The following is a 24150-nucleotide window of genomic DNA, read 5'->3' as shown; positions in this document are numbered from 1 at the left end:
TATCATTTGATTGCACATCCTTTTTCAACATGAAGATGCAGATTTGTAAGACGACAAAAAAAGGCTTCATGCAATTCTTTTACGTAATGATGAGCATAATCGATAATAAAAGAGAATAATTTGTTAAACAAACACAGAATGTGTACATTTCATATTTTCAGTCATATTCATATACAATTGTTCACAACAATTAGCAATAGAAAAATTAGAGTGAAAATACTGAATGCATAAAAAATTATGCAATGTCAAAGAATGACAGTTGCAACTAAATAGCGAGTAGACAAAATTACTTGGCAAATAAACACTTTCACACTCATTGATGGTTTTTGCACATTACAATGGACTGAAAGGGAAAATTTCAAATTTTAAAGAAATCTTTTTTTACGTCAGTTGTCAAATAATGCAAGGTTTTTCTTCTAAATGATTTTCTAATTTATTATGTTCAAGCATGCTTACTGAGTTAATACTCAAAAAATATCTTGATTTATACATTTCAATTTGTAAATAAGTAATTAGAAACAAGATAACCAGCACGATTAATTAAAACTACAAATTCATTTTAAAGACTTAATCAGGGTCATCGAAATTTTTTGAGTGTGGAAAATGTCTCATGGCAATCCATAAATTTACCGGGTTTCAATATTAACAATTTAAACAATTTTGTCCTGAAAAGAAATGGCTTCCCTTTCCATTTGGAAACTAAACTTTCCACTCCCTGAATGCACCGATGGATTTAATATGAAAGTGCAGCAAATTTATAAACATCACTTATCCGATAGAGCACGTCACGTCAATACGGCAACGTTGCGAAGTCCTAGCGTTGACCACCAAACCATTCCCTCCCTGAAAACGTCCCTGATGTGCTCGCTAGTGCACTGCTGATTTGTCGGTAAGACTTGAATTTGGCCTGACAGTACAGCAAAAGTGTTTTGTGTCGCTCAGGTTTTTAATTAAAAATTTATAATTTTTCTTTGAATATCATTAATAAACTTGAAAAAATGTCGCAAATAATGAGAAAAATTATTAAAATGACATAATATTTTGTGTACTGAACTATTAAATGCTATTAATTTTTTAATTCTTAACACTGAATTTGTCTATCAAAAAAGAAAGTGAGAGAAGCAAAAAAAAAAAAGATCAAAATAAATCAATTATTCCGTTACTCTACGCCAGCAATCAATATTACCGCAGTTATTGCATAATACAATACTTTTGTCTCATTCAACTTTTAACAGTAAATAAATAGGACACTTTTGCATCCATAATACATAACAAATAAACAAATAATAATAATATGCTATTAAAGTATTTTCATAGACAATTATTGGATGATTAAAAAAAGTAAGTGTGGCGAAAATTGAAGCATGCTTGAAAATTTTCTCGCTTTTGAGTCACGTTATCTTTATTATTATGTTTCAAAGTGTGTTATATTTTAAACAAAAATCTTGTTAATTTATTTGCGGAAGCAGAAATATGATAACACTTATTGGAGACAATTTTCAATGTTTCTATGATTGATATGCATAGTGACGAGATGTTGTAACGTTCATTTAGATGAAAATCTTCATCTACGTTCATTTAGATGTTTATTCGTCGGAGTTCAAAAACAGACTGACATTTTATATCAAAAGGGGGTTTCAACTATGTAAAATAAATATTATTCAAATCTAAAATGAACGTTGTTACACTTCATATTGAGGAAGAATCTTTTAATAGACTGAAGATTGACTAACAAATTGAGAAACAAATAAAAATTTTAATTGCACAAATTATAAAGATACAAAAAAGAAAATATTAAGATACACTAATCAAATGCAGCAATTTCAATCGTTTATTTCTATGCACTTGTGCATTTTGTCATGCAGTTATTAAGCAACTCGTTAGCCATGTGATGATAAAATATGAATACAATGCATCTAAATTGTTGTTTAGAATAAAATTGATTAATGATGCTCATCAGCTGAGCTTAGCTGAGCTTAGAATGCATAAAAATTTGTATTTATGCGCTTAATTCAACAGTATCTCATCCAGTGTTAATTTAGTAATACGTGAAATGCAAATATACAATTTTTTGCTGATTATTCTTGCTTCTTCTGTTCTAACAGTCGACTTATTTTGCTGTAAAGTGAAGGACTCTTGGCAAAGTTGGAATAAAAATCTCCTGACATATCGAATTATTAACTATCCACGACAATATAGTAAGAACTATACAGATCATGTATTCAAGACAGCATTTAAATTGTGGAGTCAAAATGCAGGAATCAATTTTAAACATGTGAATGATAGCAAAGTTGATATAATTATTAAATTCGATAGACGAAATGAGCACGGAATATTTCGATCTGGAGATGAAATTTCATTTAGTATACCACCCGGTCCTCATGAACTATCTGGTGATATTACATTTAATGATGATGTATTATGGACATCCGATGGAGGAATTTTCGACTTGTTTAAAAGAATTGTTTATGAAATTGGAAAATCAATTGGATTAAAGGAAACTGATCGTGAAACGTCAGTTATGAATCCAAACAAGAAATGCTTTGCACGTCAACTTGATGATGGAGATCGAGAAGTAAATTATTTACAATTTTTTATAATTAATTCTTTTTAAAATTCTTTAAATTTTTAAGGAACTTCAAAAACGTTATGGAACACCATAAAAGCAACAGCATTGTAAAGGAGTTTTCAAATTATAATAGATCTACTTTCCAAAGTATTTTCACGTGGTCTCACACAATTTCCTATTGTGTAATATGTCTTAAAAAATTTCCAATCACACATGCGCATTAAAAGTAGAAGATGTTTTGACTTTCAGTGTAGTAAAAAGTTTCACATTTTATGTTATTCAAATAAAAATAAGAACATAGTGTGCTCCCGCATTATTAATTTTTCTTGTTTAATAAAGTTTATTAAGTTTTCCGAAAATCTTTGTATTTTGATTTGACTTTATCATACAGAACCGTATAGTATATAATCGTAAAATTATATGTGTTCACTTAAAAAGCAATAGTTTTTGTTAAAAATACAGTAATAAATTGTGAAAAAATTAATAAGTCAGTAAATGCAGAAAAAGTAGATAAAACATATAAAGACTAATTTGTGATTTATAGGTATATATTGTAATATTGATTTTTAACTTATATTACATACTTTTCCTATTTACTGTATTCATTTTTAGTTAAAACAAAAGCACTGTATCATGCCTGTACAAAAAACAAGCAACTCGAAAATTTTGTACGCTTTCAGAGTAAGTGTACATAATTTCGTGATGAAAAAAATAAGAAGTTATCTATAAATATTCATAATTTTCTTCTCTCGGATTTAGGGATTTGTTGGATTTGTAGCATTTATTGATCTAGGTAAGCAGCTAGACTTTTATATTTATTGTGACTGCAGTTTAATTAAAACGACTTCCTAATGAATTTGTAAATAAATGAAATGTTTATTCTTCGGAGTTCAAAAACAGACTGACCTTTTATATAAAAAGGGGTCTTCAACTAAGTACAATTAATATATTTCAAATCTTAAATGAACGTTATAAAATAGATTAATTTAAAATTACATTTTTGGAATTTAGGAACTGCACTAAGAAATTATGTAGAAAGACGTAGCTTCATGTCTGGAAATGAAGATCTGACTGATATAAAATTAATCGAAGGTATAATTTTGTTAAGCCTCAAAAATTGTGATAAATTCTTATAAGAGTCTCTTTTTAGCCGATTTTACAATAAGTCGAGTAATGGGAGTTTATTCACTTTTGAAAGCGTTGACATTGATACAGACCACTTTATACATACATTTCAAAGGTAAAAGTTGCATCTTAAGTAAAAATATTTTTCTTATTAATCAGCTCTTGTATGTCTTTACAGCTGTAGTATATACGGGAGAATTGGCATTAGTTATCACAATGCTGTTTTTTATCACTGAGTGCCTGTATTTTAAGTAATTATTTTATTTAAAAAAATTAACTTTTTCATTAAGAAATGCCTCATTTTTAGATCATCAACAATGAATTTCTACGTAGTTTTTCCATTTATCTTAAACTGTACGTATAAAAATATATATTGAGGTTTATACTGAAGCTTTATTTTTTAAACTTTAGCAATCACTCTTGCCGGACTATATTATCTGCCAAAGAAAATGAAATTATGGGAACCAATGCCGGATGCGGAAGATGAAAACTCGGAATTGCTTAAAAAAATTGGAAATCTTAAGAAAAGACGTTTGCAAAATAAGCAAAAAATCTAATTATCACACCAAGGAGTGACTCAAGTATTTGTTTTATCCAATTCAATCTTTTTTCTTAATACTATGATGCACTTTTTAAACAATCTTAAATTAGAGTAGTTAATAAAAGAATTTTTAGAAAATTCATAATTGCTGCTGCGGTTTCTTTAATAATCAGGTGCGGGTGTTGAAATAATTTTCAAGAATTCTCTGTAATTAACATCTCCGTTCATAGAAATATTTGCTTCTCTGAATGTTGCCTGTATTTCACGTTCAGTTAGCTTCTCTCCCCAATTCATTAAAATGTTTCGCAATATACGAGCATTTATTTTACCAGTGTTTCTAGTGTCATATGCTTGAAAAGCTTCTAAAATTTCATCCGGAAGTTTCTCAACTGAAACGAGCATAAAACATATAGATTATTATTTATTTTGTGATTTTTGTTGAAAGTATGGCAACAATGTTTATGACAAAAACAAAAATACCTTTAGAATGCATATGAACCACTTCAAGAAAATCGGAAAATGATATTTTATTGTTGTATTTCTTCATATAGTTTGTAATTTCCTTTACAGTTGGAGATAATCCAAGACTTCTCATAATTAATACCAATTCATCTACAGACCTAATATAAATTGGATTTTCATTTCGATTTTTAGCAAATAAATAAAATGCTTCTCGGAAACTGTCGATGTCCTGCTCTGTAAAATGTTTCAAATATTGCGACATTATGAAAAACTTAAATTCACAACTAATAAAATTAAAATTTTTTAAAAAAAAATTATTAATGATAATGACGATTTGGAGAAACAATAAAAGGTAGTCAGGTGTGTGAAGTAATAACAGTAAATATCTTTATTTGCTCAGTTTTGAGCAACTTGCTTTCTTTTTTAAAAATAAGCATTTACTAATACTAATAGTTCTGGAAGAAATTTATTTTTTCTCTAATAAGCTCTTTGCATATCCAGTAATGACTGTATATTGCTGATCTCCTAACAATTCTTCAAGCTCATCCTTCTGTAATATATCATTAGAAACTAAATTTGTAGAAACTATTAAATTTTTTGAACTTACTTTATCAATAATAACGTCGTTTTTTATCACATTTTCATTGGGATTCTTCATCTTCTTCAATTCCTTGTAAATTTTTGGATAGTTGTATTTTTCGAGATCATTTTGAGTATTCTTTTGGAGCCTAGTAGAATTGTCGAAAGTATAAGGAGCATAGTTGTCTCTATAGGTAAGCATTTTGAGCGGACGATTTGTGCGATTTGGTGGAAAGTCGATATTTAATGCTTCATTCAAATGATTGTATTGTTTATGATGTTGACACTCATTGCATAAAATCTCAACTTTTTTGTGACATTGTGAGCAATTTGCTAATTGTCTTACTTCTTGATTGTGTTTACCAAAATTTAAATCATTAAAATATTTATCCTTATAATTAAAAAGGCTAATGGACGATTTACTGAAGTACCGATAAACATCATTATTCCGTCTTGATGAATATTTGTCATTTTCTGATAATGAAATTCTCTCTACTACTCTGTTACTTGGCCAAGGATCATTGTTTTTAATATTCATACTTTCAATTTGCTTTTGCAAGCGCCTAAAAAATATCATGGGGCAATGGTCATTAAGGTCATTCGACATTTAATTAAATTAATAACTTACTCCTCTAAAATTCTTTCATTGTCTCGTTCCTTTTCCTTCTGAATTTTTCTTTTAATTTTTTCTTCCTCAATTTGTTGTAAAAGGAGTTTTTGATACAATATCTGCTTCTCCCTAGACTCATTCTTTGCTTTTTTATTTCGTTCTTCTACAGAAAAAACATCTATAGATTGAGGTTTTGAGACTGGAATCTTAGATTTAAGAGTTTTGTTCCGATTTTCAATTGGAACATCCTTTTTCGTTCTTAGAAATTCATTATAATCAACGGTAAACTTTTGATGTCGTCGATTCTCTTTTGAATTCTTATTGAATGAAGGGAATTTTGAATAAAATTCGTCGTTCATTTCTTGATATAAATCATATTACAATAAAATATATAAAAATTAACATTAAACAAGCACTATAGGAATGAAAATAATCTATAAAAAAATTTGCAATGTAAAAATATTTTTCGAATGTTTACTTTGATTTTCGAAAGCACTTTTCAAATAAGATTCATGTATAGGAATGCTTATGCTTGTTCTTTAGGAAATTTTTGTGCAATTATGCGGCAGCATAATTACTGTCAATTCTTTATCACGAATTAATTGCTAATAATGGTGTTTATTCTTAGGAGTTCAATTACAGACTGAATTTTTGTATATAAAGGGTTTTCAACTATGTATAATAAATATTATTTAAATCTTATACGAACGTTATAAAAGCTCTACTTTATAAGAGATTTACAATATTAGAAAATCTTATTTGATTTCTTATTAGATGTCTTGAAATTAAAATTCTATCATAAAACAATAAGTGCCAATAACTTTGAAATTCTAGACCACATTGAAGGTGTTCAGTGAAGAAAAACTTGCGTTCAGAAACAAAATAAAAATAAAATCCACGACAACAAAAATATTAAGAAGGAAAAAATAGAAATTTAATTATATTAATCATGTTTAATGTTCAAACTCATATGGTAAGCGAAAATTGAAATGTTATTGAAGTACATAAAGATATTAATGTTGTTATTTTATTTGTAATCTAGGATTTTGAAGGGCAAGCAAAAGCCGAAAAAATATCTCGATTGATAATTACACTTTTTGGATTTGTTGGACTGATTTTCGGAGCTGTAATTCAACAATTCTCTCAAACCATCTATATTTTAGCTGCTGGATTTGTTCTTGCATTATTGATTACCATTCCTCCATATCCACTTTATCGTAAAAAACCTTTGAACTGGCAAAAATCAAGAAGTCAAGCTAGCTCGGAAAGTGCTGAACCAAGCAGTTCTAAAAAGACTAAGCAAAAGTAAATGATATAAATATTCCATTGTGAACAATATTTCTTAATTAATAATATTAATAAAAATATCTGATGTGAAAAAAATATTCTTGTCGCTTTTAACTGACTTTTTATTTTTGAATTTATTTTTCTAAGCACACTCTGAAATTAAAGAAAACATTTTCTAGTTTTTCCAATTCTTATTAAACAAGGAAAATGATACAATCTAGAGTGGTTCTGCTTAGTAGGATCTTAAGTAATAGTTTAAGATCCAAAGGAGTCCAGAATCAGCCGATTCGTCGAGCACACGCTGAGTGAGTATCCTCAAAAAAGGAATTTTTGAAATTTGAGTAAAAATTTTACAAATAAGAAAAAGTTAATTAATTTAATGAATTTTACATACAAGTGAACATGTTAAGATATATTTCGACACTGCTAACAACATGATAAATTGAATCAAATCAAGTGTTATTTAGCATTACTAATTTATTTCAATTTTATTATATAATTGACGGCTTTTATTATTTTTAATTTTTAAGGTGGAATTATCGTCAAGGACCACCAGATTCTTCACATCCTGCATATGTTCGTTACGGTGCTCCAGTAGTAGCTGGTTTGATGTGGTGGTGGGTTTTGTGGCACTTATGGCATGAACCAGAACATATTACAGGCGAATTTCCAGAACCTGATCCAAGATTATGGACCGATAAGGAACTTGGAATTCCAGATGATATGGAAGATGAATAAAATTATTAGAATAAATATATAAAGTTTGTCATCAGCCAATAGAACTACTCGTGAAGTGTATATAATTGAAACAAGAAACTAAACGATGGACAAATTTCTATCCAAAAATAAAATTCAAAGTGTGAAATTAATGAACGAAATCAATTTTTATTCAAGATTTATATGTATAGCCACCGACAACAGATTTGCCACAGAAGGAATTTAAACATTTGCTGCAAGATTGATCGAAACAGATTTAGTTTCCATATACAAATTGATACCCTCTTCGCCAAGTTCACGTCCAATTCCAGAGAGTTTGTAGCCGCCAAATGGACTTGTAACGGCTGTAGCATTATAACAATTGATCCAAACAGTTCCTGCTTCAACGGAATTAGCGAAAGTAATGGCATTATTTAAATTCTTTGTGAAAATTCCTGCAGCTAAGCCATATTCAGTATTATTTGCTCTTTCAATGACTTCATCTAATGTCTTGAACTTAATGATTGACTGTACTGGTCCAAAAATTTCATCTTGTGCAATTCTCATGTCGTCAGTTACATTTGAAAAGACAGTTGGTTCAACGAAAAAGCCTTCATCTCCCCATCTTTTTCCACCGAATTCCAATTTTGCTCCATCCTTCTTTCCATATTCAATATAAGTAAGGATTTTATCAAATGTGACTTGATCGACTTGTGGACCTTGTTGTGTGTTTGAATCGAATGGACATCCAACCTTTCTCTTTTTAGCATGTTCAACAGTACGTTTAACAAACTCATCGTAAATGCCTTCTTGAACAAAAGTTCTACTTCCACCACAGCAAATTTGTCCTGAGTTGGTGAATATAGCTTCTTGAGCTAAAGGAACAACTTCATCTAGATTTACATCATCAAACACAACTAATGGACTCTTTCCTCCTAATTCAAGTGAAACCTTTTTCAAATTTGATTTTGCTGCTGCCTCCATTATCAATTTTCCGATTTCAGTTGAACCTGTAAATGCTACCTTTCTGATGTCTTTGTGCGTTGAAATAGCAGCTCCGGCTGTTGGTCCAAATCCTGTTTAAAAATTAAATTTCTTTAATAACTGTTCACTGGATCTACTGTAACTTAGATTACGGTCCATTTATACGGACAATTAAAGGTCAAGTTTTATTACCTGTGATGACGTTTATTACGCCAGCTGGAATTCCTGCTTCTTTAGTCAAAGCAGCGATATATAATGCTGTTAATGGAGTTTGTTCTGCAGGTTTAAGGATTGTAACACATCCTGTGGCCAAAACTGGTGCTAATTTGAACACAACCATTAAGGCTGGATAGTTCCAAGGTATGATTTGTCCACAGACGCCAATTGGTTCCTTACGGACATAACTAAACATGTTTGGTTCAGTTGGAATTGTACGGCCGTGAGCTTTGTCTGCATACCCAGCGTAGTAACGAAGCAACATTGTGCAGAAATACATGTCTCCTTTAGCACTTTCAAATGGTTTTCCATTATCCAATGATTCCAAATTAGCTAGGATGTCAATATCACGTTTGATCAAGTCAGCAAGTCTGTAATAGAAATTGGTTAATTTTTTTCTAATAAAATCGCATTAACTTACTTAAGCATCAAATCTGCACGTTGAGCAGCAGTTGTGTTACGCCATTCCGATCCTCTTTTAAATGCTTTCTTTGCGGCTTCAACAGCAATATCAACATCTTCTTTGAAACCTTCAGAAATATCAGCAAGCTTCTTTCCATTTGCAGGATTTAATGTTTCAAATGTCTTCTTGCTTACTGAATCAACAAATTCATTGTTGATAAAGAGCTAGAGATAAAATATAATAAAAAAGCAAAATCAATAGCTGCTCAAAACACTTGAAATTGAACTTTGGACTGCCTAATTTGTCTCTAAATGTCAATTAAGCTTCCTTACATGCAATGCTCAAACGCATTAATGATATCTTATCATTTGTGAGCATTGCATTTAATATTAATGATTGAGCTTAACATTTCTAATACAATTCAGGCATGGACACGAAAATTTCATTTGGAACAAAAGAATATTTCATTAGGTGTCCATGCCTGGAATTGAATTAATTAGAGCCAAGTAGGCGTATGATTGACAATAATTTGGAAATTGTCAGTAAAATTATTTATGAATTAATAAATTGTAGACAAAATGTATAGAATGCCGCTTTAAAGCACAAAAGAACTAAATTATTAAATAAGAAGACACACTGATTTCTAGCTTTTGATAACATTAATCTCGCCATTGTCACTTATCTCCAAAACTCACAAATGTCACTTTATGTCTGTGCAATCAATTAAATCTTCTGATATTCTATTATTAGTTGTACTTACTTTAGTATATTTAATCTCTTGATTTGGATTTGCCATATTTAATGCTTAAAGAATTTAATAGAAATGCTTCACTTGAAAACGATTTGATCACCTCCAGCTATAAAACGAGAATGAGCGCTCATCACATGTCAGACTACTGTTTTATACAATAAAGCTGAGAAAACAATGGAAGAATAAGCTAGCAAGTGTCTAAGTATTGGTGTTGGCTTAAATGATTTTCAAAGGGTTGGAATATTTTTTAACCTAGTGCGTGATTCAGCATTTCTAAAAATATTGGTTCCTAACTATGTCCTCAAGAAGCACAACGCGATAAATAAAATATTACTAAAAATAGCATTGACGTACCAACCACAGCAATCTAGCGATTTTAGGCTTTATTTATTTATGTGTTTTAACCCCTTCTAGACTTAAATGCCGGCAAAATAAACATTTCATACTCTTATCAATTTCATACACATGTGTGAATAGTCTTCAATGTATTTGATTTTTTTTCTTTCATGAGTTGAACACTTGTGCATTCCCATCCTGTGCATTATAAAGCATGCAACATAAATTTTTAAAAAAATTTAATTCACATCATTAAATTTACATGGCTTAAATGAGAACAACAAACAGGGTAATTTTGTTTAGTAAGCACTTAAAGTATTCGGTATCAAAATTGGTCCGATAAGATAAAATAAGGAATTGCAAATCATTATGATTGGAACCAAAATAACTTTTAATGTACATGTATTGGGTGACTGAGGTTAAAAAACAATCAAATTCTTCAATAATCAACATTATAGCTCGTAACTGCTCATAACAAATGATTGTTGTTGAAATGTGAATCTGTAGAATAGCTTATCAGCAGGCATTTATACATATCGTTAACTATGCAAAATGATTAATGTGCAAATAGGGACTCAATATTTATTTTGTTAGGTAATGTATGTAAATCAGTTCCAAAACAAATCTAGTCGCGTTTTCAGCTGTTTATTTTGTACGTAAAACTGAAAATCACAAAGAAATTGTAAACAATAATCAAGGCTAAATTTATATATCTGCGATGAGCGAGCCCCCAAATAAATCGTAGTAAGCTTATTTACATACTAAAACTAAAAAATCGTACGATCGTCACCAAAACTTGAAATATCGATAAACAAAAACATCTTTTCAGTACTGCATATTTTTATAAACCGGTCACATTTATCTACGATTCATAAAAATAAATTATAGTCTCTAAAATGATGTTTCTGACTGGTCTATTATAACGCTCATGATATTTTTAAAACGAGTACATTAATTTGTGATCATAGTAATCTAAACGCATTTTTCTATTCATAGTGAGTAAAACACAATTTATTACTTAATTGTTTTACTGATTGTACAGATCAATTGTGATCCATGAGCTCATGTTGGGTTCGTCAGAAGATAGATCTGTCGTGATGGATTTGTGCTGTGTAATGATCGCTGGATACAAAAAATAGGTAAGTTTAAGTGTGCTTTGCGACACCCATTCTATCAACCTCGTAAGACGTAGGTTCTTGTTCCATTCGGGGTGTTAATAAACATTATTTGGATCTTCTCATATCTAAATTGCTAAATTGTTAGTTTTGTTTAGGACGAAGTTTGTTTACATGATCATATATCAACAATTGGACAAAGTGGCTAAAATTGATAATTGATATTGTAAAAATATAGTTAAAATTGAGAAAAGTGAGCGGGAGAGAATAAAATATCGTCTGATTTTTAGATGAGCAGAAGAAAATTGTATGTAACTATATAAAAGTCAACGAATATTTGGCGAAAGAACTTAGTTAACTAAAAACTCTAAAAGTGATAGAAGTGAAAATAAATAAAATTTTATTGAGACATTAATAATCGTGCTTACTTATTTCTCTTAAAGATAATTTGTCATACTTCAACAAAATAAAGTGAAAAATTGTAAACAAAAAACAATAACAAGAGAGATACAGAACATTCAGGAAGCAAAAGGCTTTTTGCTTAAAAAGCAGTTGATACTTCAGTGAATTAGAACATTTTTTAAGTGTCAAATATAATTTTAATTAATATTGATAAGAAAGTTAAAGATGCCATCAAAATTAGACGCAGTATATCGATCATTACTACTCGGAAAATTCTTCACAAAAGTAAGAAGAAAACGAGAAAATTTAATTTATTAGTCATTATCTAATTGTCTTTCTTGTTTATCCACATCACCTGATTTTCTAATGACTCGATAGGGATGGGGAGAACCGAAAAATTTACAAAGGTAAGCTAATAAATAACTTAGTGACGAAAATATGTACTACGTGATATTTTGTGAATCATTGAAAATCATATTGATGATTGCAAAATCGTCATTAAAGAAATGAAAAGAGTAAATAAATGACATAATTGACCGGTATTAAATGAAAAATATTACGACTTAGCATAAAGTCAATAGTTTTCTCATGATTTTAATATATAATAGTTTTCTTATTCTATCCTGACAAGATACTCTTATCACTACCTCGTTATGTACTTTGTATTTTGTTCGGGTTTTTTTTGGAAATGTGATTTTACGTATGTAATGTATCAACAGATGATTTTTAGCGCAAATAAATAAATGAATGAAAATCATTAGATTAGATTTCGTTGTATATAGCTAGTCCACAAGAAAATTATATTTTCATCTTCTTTCATAACAAACAAGCATATCGTACGATATTTCTTCGTACACGAGAAAATCATCGTTTCAATGATGATGATGTACTACGTAAAGTGAGTCGATGACATTCAAACTCTTCTTAAATACAGTTTGCTCTTATTTTTTATCGGCTAATTTTACTACATGTCACTATTATTAGAACATACAACATTATTTATACACAGAAGTTAAATTAACTGATCATTCATTTTTTTCGATGTTAATTTTAGATTGTTTGAATTCCGAAAAATTATGTCAAATCGTGAAGCATGTATAAAATTAGTTCCTGAAGACTATCCAATACAAATTACAAAGGAAGAGGAATCATCAGACTGTATAACGATCGAAGGAAAATTTATGACACCACTTGAACTACATTTGCCTGGATTGGTGCCTGAAGAAGCTCAAGATGCTCACTTTCAAATGATTTTACCGAAGAAATGGAGAGAAGAGAATTTTAAGCCTGTTTGTTTACATCTTGCTGGAACTGGAGATCATTATTTTTGGAGAAGACGTAATCTTCTTTGTAAACCATTAATGAAAGAGGCTGGACTTGGTGCAATTATTCTTGAAAATCCATTTTATGGTTTAAGAAAACCAGCAGATCAAGTTGCATCCGCACTTCATAATGTTTCTGATATATTCGTCATGGGTGGCTGCTTAATATTAGAATCAATGGTATTGCTAAATTGGTGCGAAAAGATGGGTCTTGGTCCATTAGGAATAACAGGATTAAGCATGGGAGGACATATGGCAAGTTTAGCAGCTAGTAATTATAAAAAACCTTTAGTTTTGGTACCATGTCTCAGCTGGTCTACTGCTAGTTCTGGTAATTAACAACATATTCATAATAAATTAGAACAAATGAACTAATTTTCTTTACTTTATGTAAATTATAGTATTTACAGAGGGTGTTATGTCACATTCTATTAACTGGGATATGCTAGAGACACAATATTATGCTGATGGAAATTATCGTGAGAAACTTAGCAAAATGGTTACAGTTGTTGATGACGCTTTTATCGCAGGGAAACATTTTATACAAAATTTCCAAAAGTCTATGAAGGAATTAAAAGAAGACATTAAGGATACGACGAAAATAATATTACAAATGGACAAGGAAGTCAACTTAACAATTATCAACGAAACAAATCCTTTACATGCTAAGAAACAGTTTCTTGAAATAAATGGTCGCTCAAATAAATTAAATTTATCAATGGATTTGCTCAACAAGCTATTGGCAGGGGAGAATTGTGAATTAACAGCATCCGAGATTAATGAATTAAATGAAAAAATTCAAATTGCATTAAAACAATTAAAGACAGCAAAGTTCAACCAAAAAGTACTTGAAGAGAAAACAAATTCAACAGTAGCTGATAATAAAGAGCCACAATCTACTGCTTTGACAACAAATTCACTTCAATCTGACACATCATCAAACGATTCAAGCACAATATTTTCTACAGCATTCAATCTTTCATATACTCGACTGATGAATTTGCTTACAAAATCATCAACCTCAGATAGTGCGAAGAGCGATATTCCTAATTTGCCAGTAAGAGAGAAAATTACTATTGGTAAAACAAATTGGTGGGAACGTGAAGCTACTCAATTTATGCGAGGAATGATGGATGAATGTACGCACTTGAAAAATTTCAGTGTACCTCTCGATACTAGTCTTATAATTGCTGTATGTGCTAAAGATGATGGATATGTTCCAAGAGAAGGTTGTTCGAGCTTAGAGGATATTTGGCCAGGTGCTACAGTAAAGTATCTTGACGCTGGTCACGTATCAGCATATGTTTTACACCAAAAAATATTTAGAAGCTCAATCATCGAAGCATTTGAAAGGGCAAAGAAGAAGTACCACAATCAAAATGATCACAAAGAAAAGGAAGGAACTGAAAATGCTTTAGCCAATGCAATTCCTAACCAAATTAAAGTATCTAGCTCATAAATTTTTGTTAAGTGGGCTAAACAAATTGCTAAACACTGCTTGTCTAGTAATACAAGTTTTTAGTTATTTATTGAATGTGATAACATTGTCTATAAATTTCAATATTTTATATTTGTTCCTTTATCTTTGATGAACCGCAAAGAGCAACTGAATTGAACATTTTGTAAACTTTTTATATGTGTTTAAACACATAAAAGGATTGTTAATATTTTACACAGAAATTAATAAAATAAAAAAAATAAGTTTTTATACAATACTTCAGAACAATTCTTATCCTTGCCCGATTATCACTTAGAAGAAATGGAAATGCAAATACAATAAATTGAATAATGTTTAATTTTTATTGAAAACCATTTAAAAATGCTAACAATGTAAAAAATTAAAAGTTATTCTTTAGTGCTATCCTCTTTTAATGACACAGTACGGTTGAAAACAAGTTTTCCATCCTTAGAATCAGGATCAACAGAGAAGAAACCAATTCTCTCAAATTGAAATTTATCATAAACTTTTGCACTTGATAAAGATTTATCAGCATATGATTTGAGAATTTTCAATGAATCCTTATTGCAATCAGAAAGGAAACCATTAGGAACTTCATTAACATCTTCAGGATTTTTGTGCATGAATAATCGTTCATACAAGCGAACTTCGATTTCATAAGGATCAGACACCCATTGAATGAATGCTTTAGGTTTCTCAGCAACTTCAACCTTTTCACATGAACAAATCAGTTCGACAACCTTGCCAATGTCATTTTTAATCACTTTTTCCACTTTCAATACAACACTTGCATGTCGAAGGCCAACCGTTTGATTCGGAGATAATCTACGATAACCCTTTTCTGGATTTTCCTTAAAATCTGATTGTTCAATATAAACGACGCGATCAAAGACAATATTATGCGTTGCTTTATTTTCCGGTTGAGCAGGAAAATCGGGTATAGTTAAATTGATAGCTTTATCGCTAATAAAATTACTTATAGTAACTTTTAATGGCTCTAGAACGACAAGTCTTCGGGGAGCAGTTGTATTAAAGAAGTCTCGTACAACTGATTCGAGCATAGTAGGATCAACACTTCCTTGAGCACCAGTAACTCCCATTCTTGCACAGAAACTATTGATAGCCTCTGCTGGAAATCCTCTTCTTCTTAAAGCAGTTAATGTAAATAGTCTAGGATCATCCCAATCATTAACAATTTTCTCAGTAATAAGTTTAGCAATTTTTCTTTTTGAAACTACTGTATAGTTTACATTTAAGCGACCATATTCCCATTGTACTGGACAATAGATGTCTAATGCATTGCAAAGCCAGTAGTAACTAGATCTTCTTGATTGAAATTCTTTTGTGCACAATGAATGCGTAATTTGTTCAATACTATCGCATAAACAATGTGTATAATCATAAGTTGGATAAATGCACCAATCATTTCCAGTTCTGTGATGTGCAATGAATTTTATTCTATAAGCAACTGGATCGACTTTACCTTCTTCTAATGTAATCTTCATTCGTAATGTAGCAGCACCTTCATCAATTTTTCCATTTTTCATGTCTTCAAAGAGCTGTAAACTCTCTTCAATTGGACGATCACGCCATTTACTCAATTCAGTATTAAAACCTTTCATTTCTTCTGCTGTTTGATGGCACACATACGCCAAACCTTTCTTTATCAGTACAATTGCCCATTCATAAAGTTGTTTAAAATTATCTGATGAGTGTGTTATTTGATGTGGCTACAAAAATAAATAAATGTATTATAAATCTGTCACTTATGACTTAAAAAATGTTTTTAATACCTTATAACCAAGCCATTCAACCATATCTTTAATGCCAACAAAGAACTTTTCCTCTTCCTTTTCTGGATTTGTGTCATCATAACGCAAAAAGCATATTCCATCATGAGCTTGAGCATATCCAAAATTAATATTGATAGCTTTAGCATGTCCAATATGCAAAATTCCATTTGGTTCTGGTGGAAATCTAGTTCTAACTTGACCATTCGTTAATTTTAAATGTTCCTTTAGAAGTCTTTCGGTATTTGGTGTTGTTACATATCCATCCGTTTTGTAATTCTCACCAGGTTTATGGAAATTAACTCGAGTCTTCATTAATTCCATAATTGTTAGTGCTGTATCATCATCCTTCTTCTCACTTGTTGCTTCCTTATTCTTTTCGACTGCTTTAGTAGCCGGCTTAGCTGCTTTTTTGGACTTTACTGGTTGTTGGGGAGCTAAATCAGCCTCAGTTTTTGGTCCTAGTAAGTCAAAAATTTGAACATCTACTTCCGATTTCACTGCCTTACCATCGGCCCAAGGCAATTTAGTACGAACTTCGGCTAATAACTTTCCAACATTAAAACGATAGCGTTGTTCAATTAATTCTGATTTGTTCTTCTTAATAATCTCTTCGACTGCTTTGTCGATCTCCTCCGGTGTTACAATTACCTAAAAGACAGAATATTAAAATAATAATACTTGCTCATAACACAGCTCACAGAGAGATTCAAATTACATTAACTCCACAAAATTTCTCCAATTCTGCCACGTTGATTAAATCAGCTTTTACACTGTGTGTTAAAACATATTCCAACGAGAAATCAACTCGAAGCGTATTATCTAGCTTATTGTCTGCGATCATTCCAACTAAAAGATCCAGATATTGCATTGATTGCGCCTTTATTTTTGAGCACAAATGATAAATTAATAAACCGGAAGTTTTTTGCAAATCTTCGATTTTTCTCTTCTGACTTTCCAGACTATTTAATGCAAGCGTTAAGTTCTTCGTGAGAGATGCATTCTTAAGCGTTTCCTTAGCTTTTTGTTCGCTCAATCCCAATGATATGAAATTTTTAATTATTTCATCAGAATTTGCCATTTTTGACTAAAATTAAAATATTTAAAGGGATAAGAATTAACTATTAAATTAATCGTCTACTTATTCATTAAAACATCTTACTTACGTCGATTAACTATGCTCACTGAGATAATGTTAATTTCTCGATTTTTAAGCAGCGTGGAAGGAGAACTTTTTTTTTATTTTGCAAATAGCCGACTGCTTTATAGTATGTTTTTGGTTTCAACTTGACGGAATGTCTGAAATTCAAATTTTTGAAAACCGTTAAAATTGATGTAAATGATCGAAAACATCGTGGAAGATATGTCATTAACTTCCGTGCTGTAAAATTCGTTAGATTCTGAATTTCTGTTTTTGTTAAAAATTAATTTTTCTTAAAAAATCAAGAAAATCGTGATTATAAGCTGGAAAAAATAATTAAAGTATATAGATAATAAAGCAAAGTGCCTTTGGAAAGTGAAAAATAACATTAATATCAATATTTTAGTGCCTAATTTTTGTGCATTATGTTTTAAACAGGTAAAAAATTACGTTAGAATTAATATTTTTGTGTATTTGTATTGTGATCTTGTGTATACATCATTAATTAAGAATTAAATTTTATATTGTGAGTCATTAGACATTGCTAAAGTAGTGATAATGCAATCATAGTATAATGATTGTTTGAAAATTAATTAAAGCAAATACATTTTTGCTGGATGTTTTAAGACATTGTTTAATTTACCTGGAAAAATATTTTTTGGAGAGCGATTATATAGTTTGTATGTGTTGGTTTGAAGAAAAAAAATGCTTAAGTTATGTACGTTGCTTAACAACATACAGCAAAAGAGCCTCTCATTTTTTTAGAAACAGACTCACACTTTAGTCGAAATTTACTTCTCGTCATGTTAAGACGTTTTGTTAATTTATGCAAATAATAAATAAAATTAGATCAGGAATATATTGGAATATATAATTTAATAATGTTAAATTTATTTACATTACCGACCTAATATTTAATTAACATAAATCAAATCAAATAGTTATAGCTGAAAACCAAAGAAGTTTTTAAAGAACCACAGTTATAATAAAATTGAAAGTGCATCTCTTGTTATTTCCTGTGATACTTTTCAATTTTAATTAATTTGTCAGAGCTGTGTAAAGCAGAAATGAAATGAAGTAAAAAATAATTGAAAAAAGAAATGTGATGAAATAAGCAAAAAAAATATATTGAAAATTAAAAAGAAGTAAAATATTGTGGAAAACCAAGAAAAAGTGAAAATTGTCGTTATTTGGATTACACGTTTATAAAGAGAAATTTTACTAGCAACGTGTTGCTTGTCTACGACCAAAATCAGTTTTAATACTTTACAGCTACAGTGAACGACGTAAAGGTAAATTAAATACAAAAATCAGCGAAAAAATGCGATAATATTTGCTGTATACCTAACTATATGAAAGAAAAAGAATAAAATAAATCCGAGTATATGTGCGCATTCAAATATTTAAATAAGTTTCGATCATGATCAACAGGTTGTAAAATAAGCAACGCGGCAGAAGAAATAGTTTGATTTTATTCGTGCACATTCAGCAATGTGTGTTCTCTCCTTTTTATTGAACTTTGGCAAAACAAGATATGAGACTGTGCGACACACATTCCTCAAGTCGATTCTCTGTTTGTCTGTTTGTTTTTTAAGACCTTGAATCATCAAGTGAGAAGCTGACATAACAAAACAGTTTATTATTACCTATCAAGTGTTTTTCAATGCTGCTTCCCTCAAATGTGCCTCTAATAATTATTAAATTTTAATAAATAGTTATGAAGAGAAAATATACGTCTGACCCCAAGTATATACCATTCAGTTTCGAAATACCTATACTGAAATAGAAAAGTGCAAATAAAGTCTCTGATGTATGTTTTTGGAAAAAGTACACGCAATAGAAATAACAATAAAACATATCTTTTACAACCCATTAATTTAATTTATTAATCTAAAACCCTTGAAAATTATTATTCAATGTTAATCGTATGACTGATACCGAGTAAAACAAAAACAGGTTTTAAAATTTTCGGTGATGTTTTAAGATATGGTGATCTTCAATTGTGTAAAGCTATTTGTATATCTAATAAGAAAACAGTTTTTATAGCAATAAAATGTATGATTTCGTATATATATATGAAAAGGTCAGCAATTTTAGACAGTACCATTTTAATTTTTGTTTTATTATTTCTATTATTATTATTACTGTGCTTCCGATAATATTGTGTTGTGCTGTTTTTTTTGCACTCCGATTTGCCGCTCAATGTCTGAAAATGAATTTTTAATATAACTGGGGTTCAGGTCGCTAATACATGCTCAAATGAAAACAGGTTTCGGTTAAAACAATTTCTTTTTATACATTACTCAGTTCGCGAATTTGTTTACCGTCAACGACTTTGTTGACATGTCTCGCAATTTTTTTTATCCATTATTACTCTTTGTGATAGACTTCTTTATGCATCATCATCAACATCACAGTTTTATTCATTTTCTTGTCCTATTCACTATAGTTTGACAATGTCATGCATTATTTTGTGTTGTGAAAAGTAAACATATGATGCTATCTATTAAAAAAATATCATTTTATCATAATTAAAAATTCATTATAGAATTTCCATGATCAAAAACCGTAATCTTCTCATCTTATGATTTAAATATATTAGGGTTGTAAATTTTCTTGCAAAATAACTAGAAATTTTTAAGGGAATAATTTTTCTCACGCAACTATTTACATAAAAATGAAAAAAATTTCAAAATTCTTACCCTCAATGAAAAAAGCATTTTGTTATAATATACACATATTTATACATCGCATGGTCATATACGGTGCAAAATTTTCAGTGTCAACTATACTTTAGTTGTATAAATTTTCATATGAAAAATGCATTTGAGTCACTAAACTGAGCTCAGAATTCCCGTAATAGCTTGTGTTATTTCTTTCACTTTCGTTTATGTCACTGAATGCTGAATCTAAGCATTTTTATTGTCATATGTCTAGAAGCAAAAGCCTAAATTTTTAGGGATAATGCGATTATAAAGAGGATTTAAGTGTATGATAGAAAGAAACTAAGAACCATAAAAATACGTAAAGACACAAACTTGTCTCCATTTCTTGTTGTTTCTTGTATGTTCGAACATCATAAATAGAATATTATTTTTTAAGTTATAAAAATCCGTCAATTTTAAAATTTCAACAGGTAAAAGAATCTGAGCTGCTACCAAGTTATTCTCTCTTCTTCTTTCTTATTCACTTTTGGAGCAGAGAAAAAAATATGTGTGTGTACTGTAACTATTCACGTCATCATAATGTGACGAAACGAAAGAAATAACAAATGAGAAAATATGTGTGCTTCAAGTTACAACAAAAATATTATGTCTTACGATAAAAGAAAACCTCGTGGAATGAAAAACAAGAGATTGCTCCATGTACAGTTACTCAGTCATATGTGTTTGCATTTTTAATTGGGAAACAGTCATTTTTTTTTCTCTTCGTAACTTTCTTTAAAAAAAAACAATAAAACTGATTTTTTTATACATTCGGCATCAACATGTGAATGCCAAAAATTCAATTGTTATTTTCATTGCGTTAGTGAATGTTTAATAAGTTTTTTTATTTGCCAAAAATTCAATTATCTAAGAAATATATTTAGGTCATTTGACACTATTGAAGCAGTGAAGAAATTGTGATTTTTTCGGTAAATTTTATAATGATAGAAATTGGCATAATTAGGGGTCGTTCACTTATTACGTTACAAAATAATGGAATTCCTCGAATTTCTAATTGCAAGTACTCAACCCTCTGAATAAAGTTAGTGAACGACACATTACCTCATTTGATATATTTACAAAGACATAAAGATAAGGTCATAACATAATGTCGTTCTGATAACAAGTGAAAGTGGGATATATAACCTCTTTATCATGTGCTCTTTAAATTCTTATTTAATAAGTCATTCAATTTAATTTTGTAGTGCTATGATGCATATTCTGCTCCTCATGAAAGGATTTAGCACACAAAGTTCAATAGAGTCTGTGATTCATACCGTTGTACGGGAAATACAAAACACATTTATAATTTTGTGAAATAAATTTAATTTTACAATTTAAAAAGTATACACAAAATGTTGTCGAAGAGCTGAGAGAGTGGCGGATGGCGAACACCAGCATTGTGTATTCCTTTATTTTCGCTCTTTTTGTACCTTTAATACGCCAAAGAAAGAAGCCATTCAACTTTTCTTCTCTCTTCTTTTCCATTTCGATATCAACAGAAACAACAATTCTACATATTCACATGGATTAAAAAAAATGTGAATATACTGAATGAGAATAAAAACTGGCAACAATGCAAAGCATGAGTAGCTTAACATTGCGAAAAATAAGCCTTTGATCTGGTTTTTCTGTTTGTGTGCTCTAAACATAAATTCTTTATTATATTATATTGTGGTATAAAGAAAGAATGTATTATTCTTCTGCTTAATTCATAATTGGAACTAATTCAAACTGCATTTATAGAAAACACAGAAAAAACTCAAAAATTTATATAAAAGTAAGAAATATAAAGAGAATAAGAACGATTGTTAAAAGATCTCAAAGAAGTCTGACTCTTGTTATAGTGTAAATGAAATGCTAATTTTTATCATGTGTTATGGTTTAAATTAGCCTTCTTATTATTTTGGCGGAACACTAATTTTCACTCATCAAGGAAATATTGAGATCTTCAATTTACAAGAGCTAGGTAACAGAAAAGCTAGATTTCAAAAATTTAATTAAAAATCAGTATTGTTGACCTTTGAGTGCATAATTTTTGGCGGTAAGAAGTTGCGAAAATTATTTACAGCATATAGCTCAAATAACTGCACATGTTTAGGCTAATGAAGTTTTTTTATGAAGTTCATTCACAAACATATGGTACACCAGTGTTGATCTCCAATGATCCGTTAGGTAATTCCGCAAGTTGATTTACTTCAACTTATTACATCCAGGAATCTTACACAGACATACAGGAATGTCACCAGAATGCAACTTTAATTCACGGGCTACTTGACACTTGTCGGCAAATTAAATCTGCTACAAAGTCCTACAATGTTATGTTATTAGTCGCATGTTGAAACTTAAAAAAGGGGGAAAATGGAAATAAATGCAAAACGGAAGTACCCTGAACTGAACATTTTACTTTTTCCATACATCATATGAATTTTATACACTAAGCTAATACAGAATAATGATAATTCCTGCAAATCTTAGTAGAAAAGAAGATGAAAATATTAGTTTTAATGAGAACTGAATGTATTTATTCATTATGCATGTCAGTAGAGGAAACAAACTAGAAAACGGTTGATTCAAAGAGTAAAAAACATTATGTATAGAAGGTGCGGCGTTACGGATCATGAATGACACAACGGAAATCAAACTAAAAATTATAACAATGGGGAAGACTAAGTTTGAATTCTTTATTTTCTGTAGTAGTAATATACAAATTTTAAAATAGAAGCACTTTTGGACTTTTTTAAACAATTGGACTTTGTTAAGAAAGATGATTACCTTATTAGCATGAATCTAAAATGATAATACTTTGTCACTTTAGAGCTCGCTATATGGAGTCGTCGTCTTCTTCATGCAAAATCCTAGAGACTTATAGCTCTACCTTATAATCCTTAAAACATTGATTGCGAATTACTTCCTGTAATTCAGACTGTGCCAAGTTAAAGCATTAAGGACCCAATTCGTGTTAATAAGATAAAAATCATATTTAAATCCAATCATATACTTCCCCAATTATAAAAACTTTCTCATTTTGACCTGTTTTGGATAAATTTATAAAGTTTATTGCAATATTGCTTTGTCTCAATCCGTTAAATTTTGATTGATAAAACATAAATTCAATTTCCGTTCGACTTAATTTCTTTTATTCAATTTATAAACTTTGAATCATTAATGTGAGCCACGCGATCGTTGTCATTGCAATTTATGGTTGTTTTGCTTTTTATTATTGCTGGGCGTATTGTTGTATCAATAAAATGAGACAATAACTGGTTTCTGCCTTATCATTTATGTAAAGCAATTTTTTTGTTGATAGTTTAAAATTCTCTGTTTATCATCAACCAAGATAAATATCGCAGCAATGAGCTATAATTTAGAAAATTATAAATTTCTTGGTCAAAAGATCATGTCTTCTCATTAATTAATTTCATCACGTCCATTCGTAAAAAATTTCACAGAAAAATCCATAAAACTTCAAGTGACAGTCTGGTTAAACAATTAATTTGTTTAAGACTATTGTAGCCCTTTTATGATAATCATTAAGCATATCTTCACGAAAGATAGATATCTTATTATTGCGTTGCTATAAGCATGTATGATGCATACAAAGTGTGATAGAATTTAAGACACTCCTTGATATGTTTTCAATTTGTTAACAATTCT

The 24150-nt window shown here is 29.9% G+C and overlaps 9 protein-coding genes across 13 annotated transcripts in view; 5 read left to right on the top strand and 4 right to left on the bottom strand.

Moving 5' to 3' along the window:
- The first annotated feature begins 1883 nt into the window (after nt 1-1883).
- On the top strand, nt 1884-2873 carry LOC139086331 (collagenase 3-like). The gene is made up of 2 exons (XM_070634750.1): nt 1884-2575; nt 2634-2873. Exons 1-2 carry the CDS (start codon nt 2054-2056, stop codon nt 2661-2663), a joined length of 552 nt encoding a protein of 183 aa, XP_070490851.1. The 5' UTR covers nt 1884-2053; the 3' UTR covers nt 2664-2873.
- LOC139086333 (uncharacterized) lies at nt 2865-4409 on the top strand. Its single transcript, XM_070634751.1, has 8 exons — nt 2865-3113; nt 3182-3250; nt 3329-3362; nt 3581-3661; nt 3720-3809; nt 3873-3945; nt 4002-4048; nt 4106-4409. The coding sequence occupies exons 2-8, from the start codon at nt 3203-3205 to the stop codon at nt 4249-4251; spliced, it is 519 nt and encodes a 172-aa protein (XP_070490852.1). The 5' UTR covers nt 2865-3113; nt 3182-3202; the 3' UTR covers nt 4252-4409.
- On the bottom strand, nt 4398-4959 carry LOC139086421 (uncharacterized). The gene is made up of 2 exons (XM_070634873.1): nt 4716-4959; nt 4398-4624 (listed from the first exon to the last, which is right to left on the bottom strand). The coding sequence occupies exons 1-2, from the start codon at nt 4957-4959 to the stop codon at nt 4398-4400; spliced, it is 471 nt and encodes a 156-aa protein (XP_070490974.1).
- Nucleotides 4960-5062: 103 nt separating this feature from the next.
- Nucleotides 5063-6329, bottom strand: LOC139086330 (mRNA export factor GLE1). Its single transcript, XM_070634749.1, has 3 exons — nt 5905-6329; nt 5305-5839; nt 5063-5247 (listed from the first exon to the last, which is right to left on the bottom strand). The coding sequence occupies exons 1-3, from the start codon at nt 6243-6245 to the stop codon at nt 5164-5166; spliced, it is 960 nt and encodes a 319-aa protein (XP_070490850.1). The 5' UTR covers nt 6246-6329; the 3' UTR covers nt 5063-5163.
- Nucleotides 6330-7308: 979 nt separating this feature from the next.
- On the top strand, nt 7309-8042 carry LOC139086357 (NADH dehydrogenase [ubiquinone] 1 beta subcomplex subunit 2, mitochondrial-like). Its single transcript, XM_070634783.1, has 2 exons — nt 7309-7478; nt 7704-8042. The coding sequence occupies exons 1-2, from the start codon at nt 7381-7383 to the stop codon at nt 7909-7911; spliced, it is 306 nt and encodes a 101-aa protein (XP_070490884.1). The 5' UTR covers nt 7309-7380; the 3' UTR covers nt 7912-8042.
- On the bottom strand, nt 8034-10389 carry LOC139086356 (aldehyde dehydrogenase 1A1-like). Its single transcript, XM_070634782.1, has 4 exons — nt 10233-10389; nt 9491-9696; nt 9046-9440; nt 8034-8945 (listed from the first exon to the last, which is right to left on the bottom strand). Exons 1-4 carry the CDS (start codon nt 10266-10268, stop codon nt 8113-8115), a joined length of 1470 nt encoding a protein of 489 aa, XP_070490883.1. The 5' UTR covers nt 10269-10389; the 3' UTR covers nt 8034-8112.
- A 1617-nt stretch (nt 10390-12006) lies between these two features.
- LOC139086355 (protein ABHD18) lies at nt 12007-15113 on the top strand. The gene is made up of 4 exons (XM_070634781.1): nt 12007-12361; nt 12455-12483; nt 13131-13729; nt 13800-15113. Exons 1-4 carry the CDS (start codon nt 12302-12304, stop codon nt 14855-14857), a joined length of 1746 nt encoding a protein of 581 aa, XP_070490882.1. The 5' UTR covers nt 12007-12301; the 3' UTR covers nt 14858-15113.
- A 62-nt stretch (nt 15114-15175) lies between these two features.
- On the bottom strand, nt 15176-17939 carry GlnRS (Glutaminyl-tRNA synthetase). Of its 2 annotated transcripts, none has more exons than XM_070634779.1 (4): nt 17814-17939; nt 17366-17734; nt 16651-17298; nt 15176-16587 (listed from the first exon to the last, which is right to left on the bottom strand). In XM_070634779.1, the coding sequence occupies exons 2-4, from the start codon at nt 17726-17728 to the stop codon at nt 15244-15246; spliced, it is 2355 nt and encodes a 784-aa protein (XP_070490880.1). In that variant the 5' UTR covers nt 17729-17734; nt 17814-17939; the 3' UTR covers nt 15176-15243. The 2 variants fall into 2 exon arrangements, with proteins under 2 accessions (XP_070490880.1, XP_070490881.1); XM_070634780.1 differs by having other exon boundaries at nt 17810-17933.
- Nucleotides 17940-18078: 139 nt separating this feature from the next.
- cno (adherens junction formation factor afadin) overlaps nt 18079-24150 on the top strand; it is a 29603-nt gene continuing 23531 nt past the window's right edge. For 2 of the 4 annotated variants that reach the window (XM_070635128.1, XM_070635125.1), the window contains exon 1: nt 18723-19080. The gene's annotated coding sequence lies outside the window, so the exon portion shown is untranslated. Of the gene's footprint in view, nt 18227-18721; nt 19081-24150 lie in introns of those variants that run through there. The other 2 variants (XM_070635126.1, XM_070635127.1) reach the window with 2 other exon arrangements.

Source organism: Chironomus tepperi, unplaced genomic scaffold (assembly GCF_022539635.2).
Source record: "Chironomus tepperi strain 1889 unplaced genomic scaffold, CSIRO-AGI_Ctep_v1 contig_85, whole genome shotgun sequence".
Lineage (NCBI taxonomy): Eukaryota > Metazoa > Arthropoda > Insecta > Diptera > Chironomidae > Chironomus > Chironomus tepperi.
This window is presented reverse-complemented; position numbering and strand designations above follow the sequence as displayed.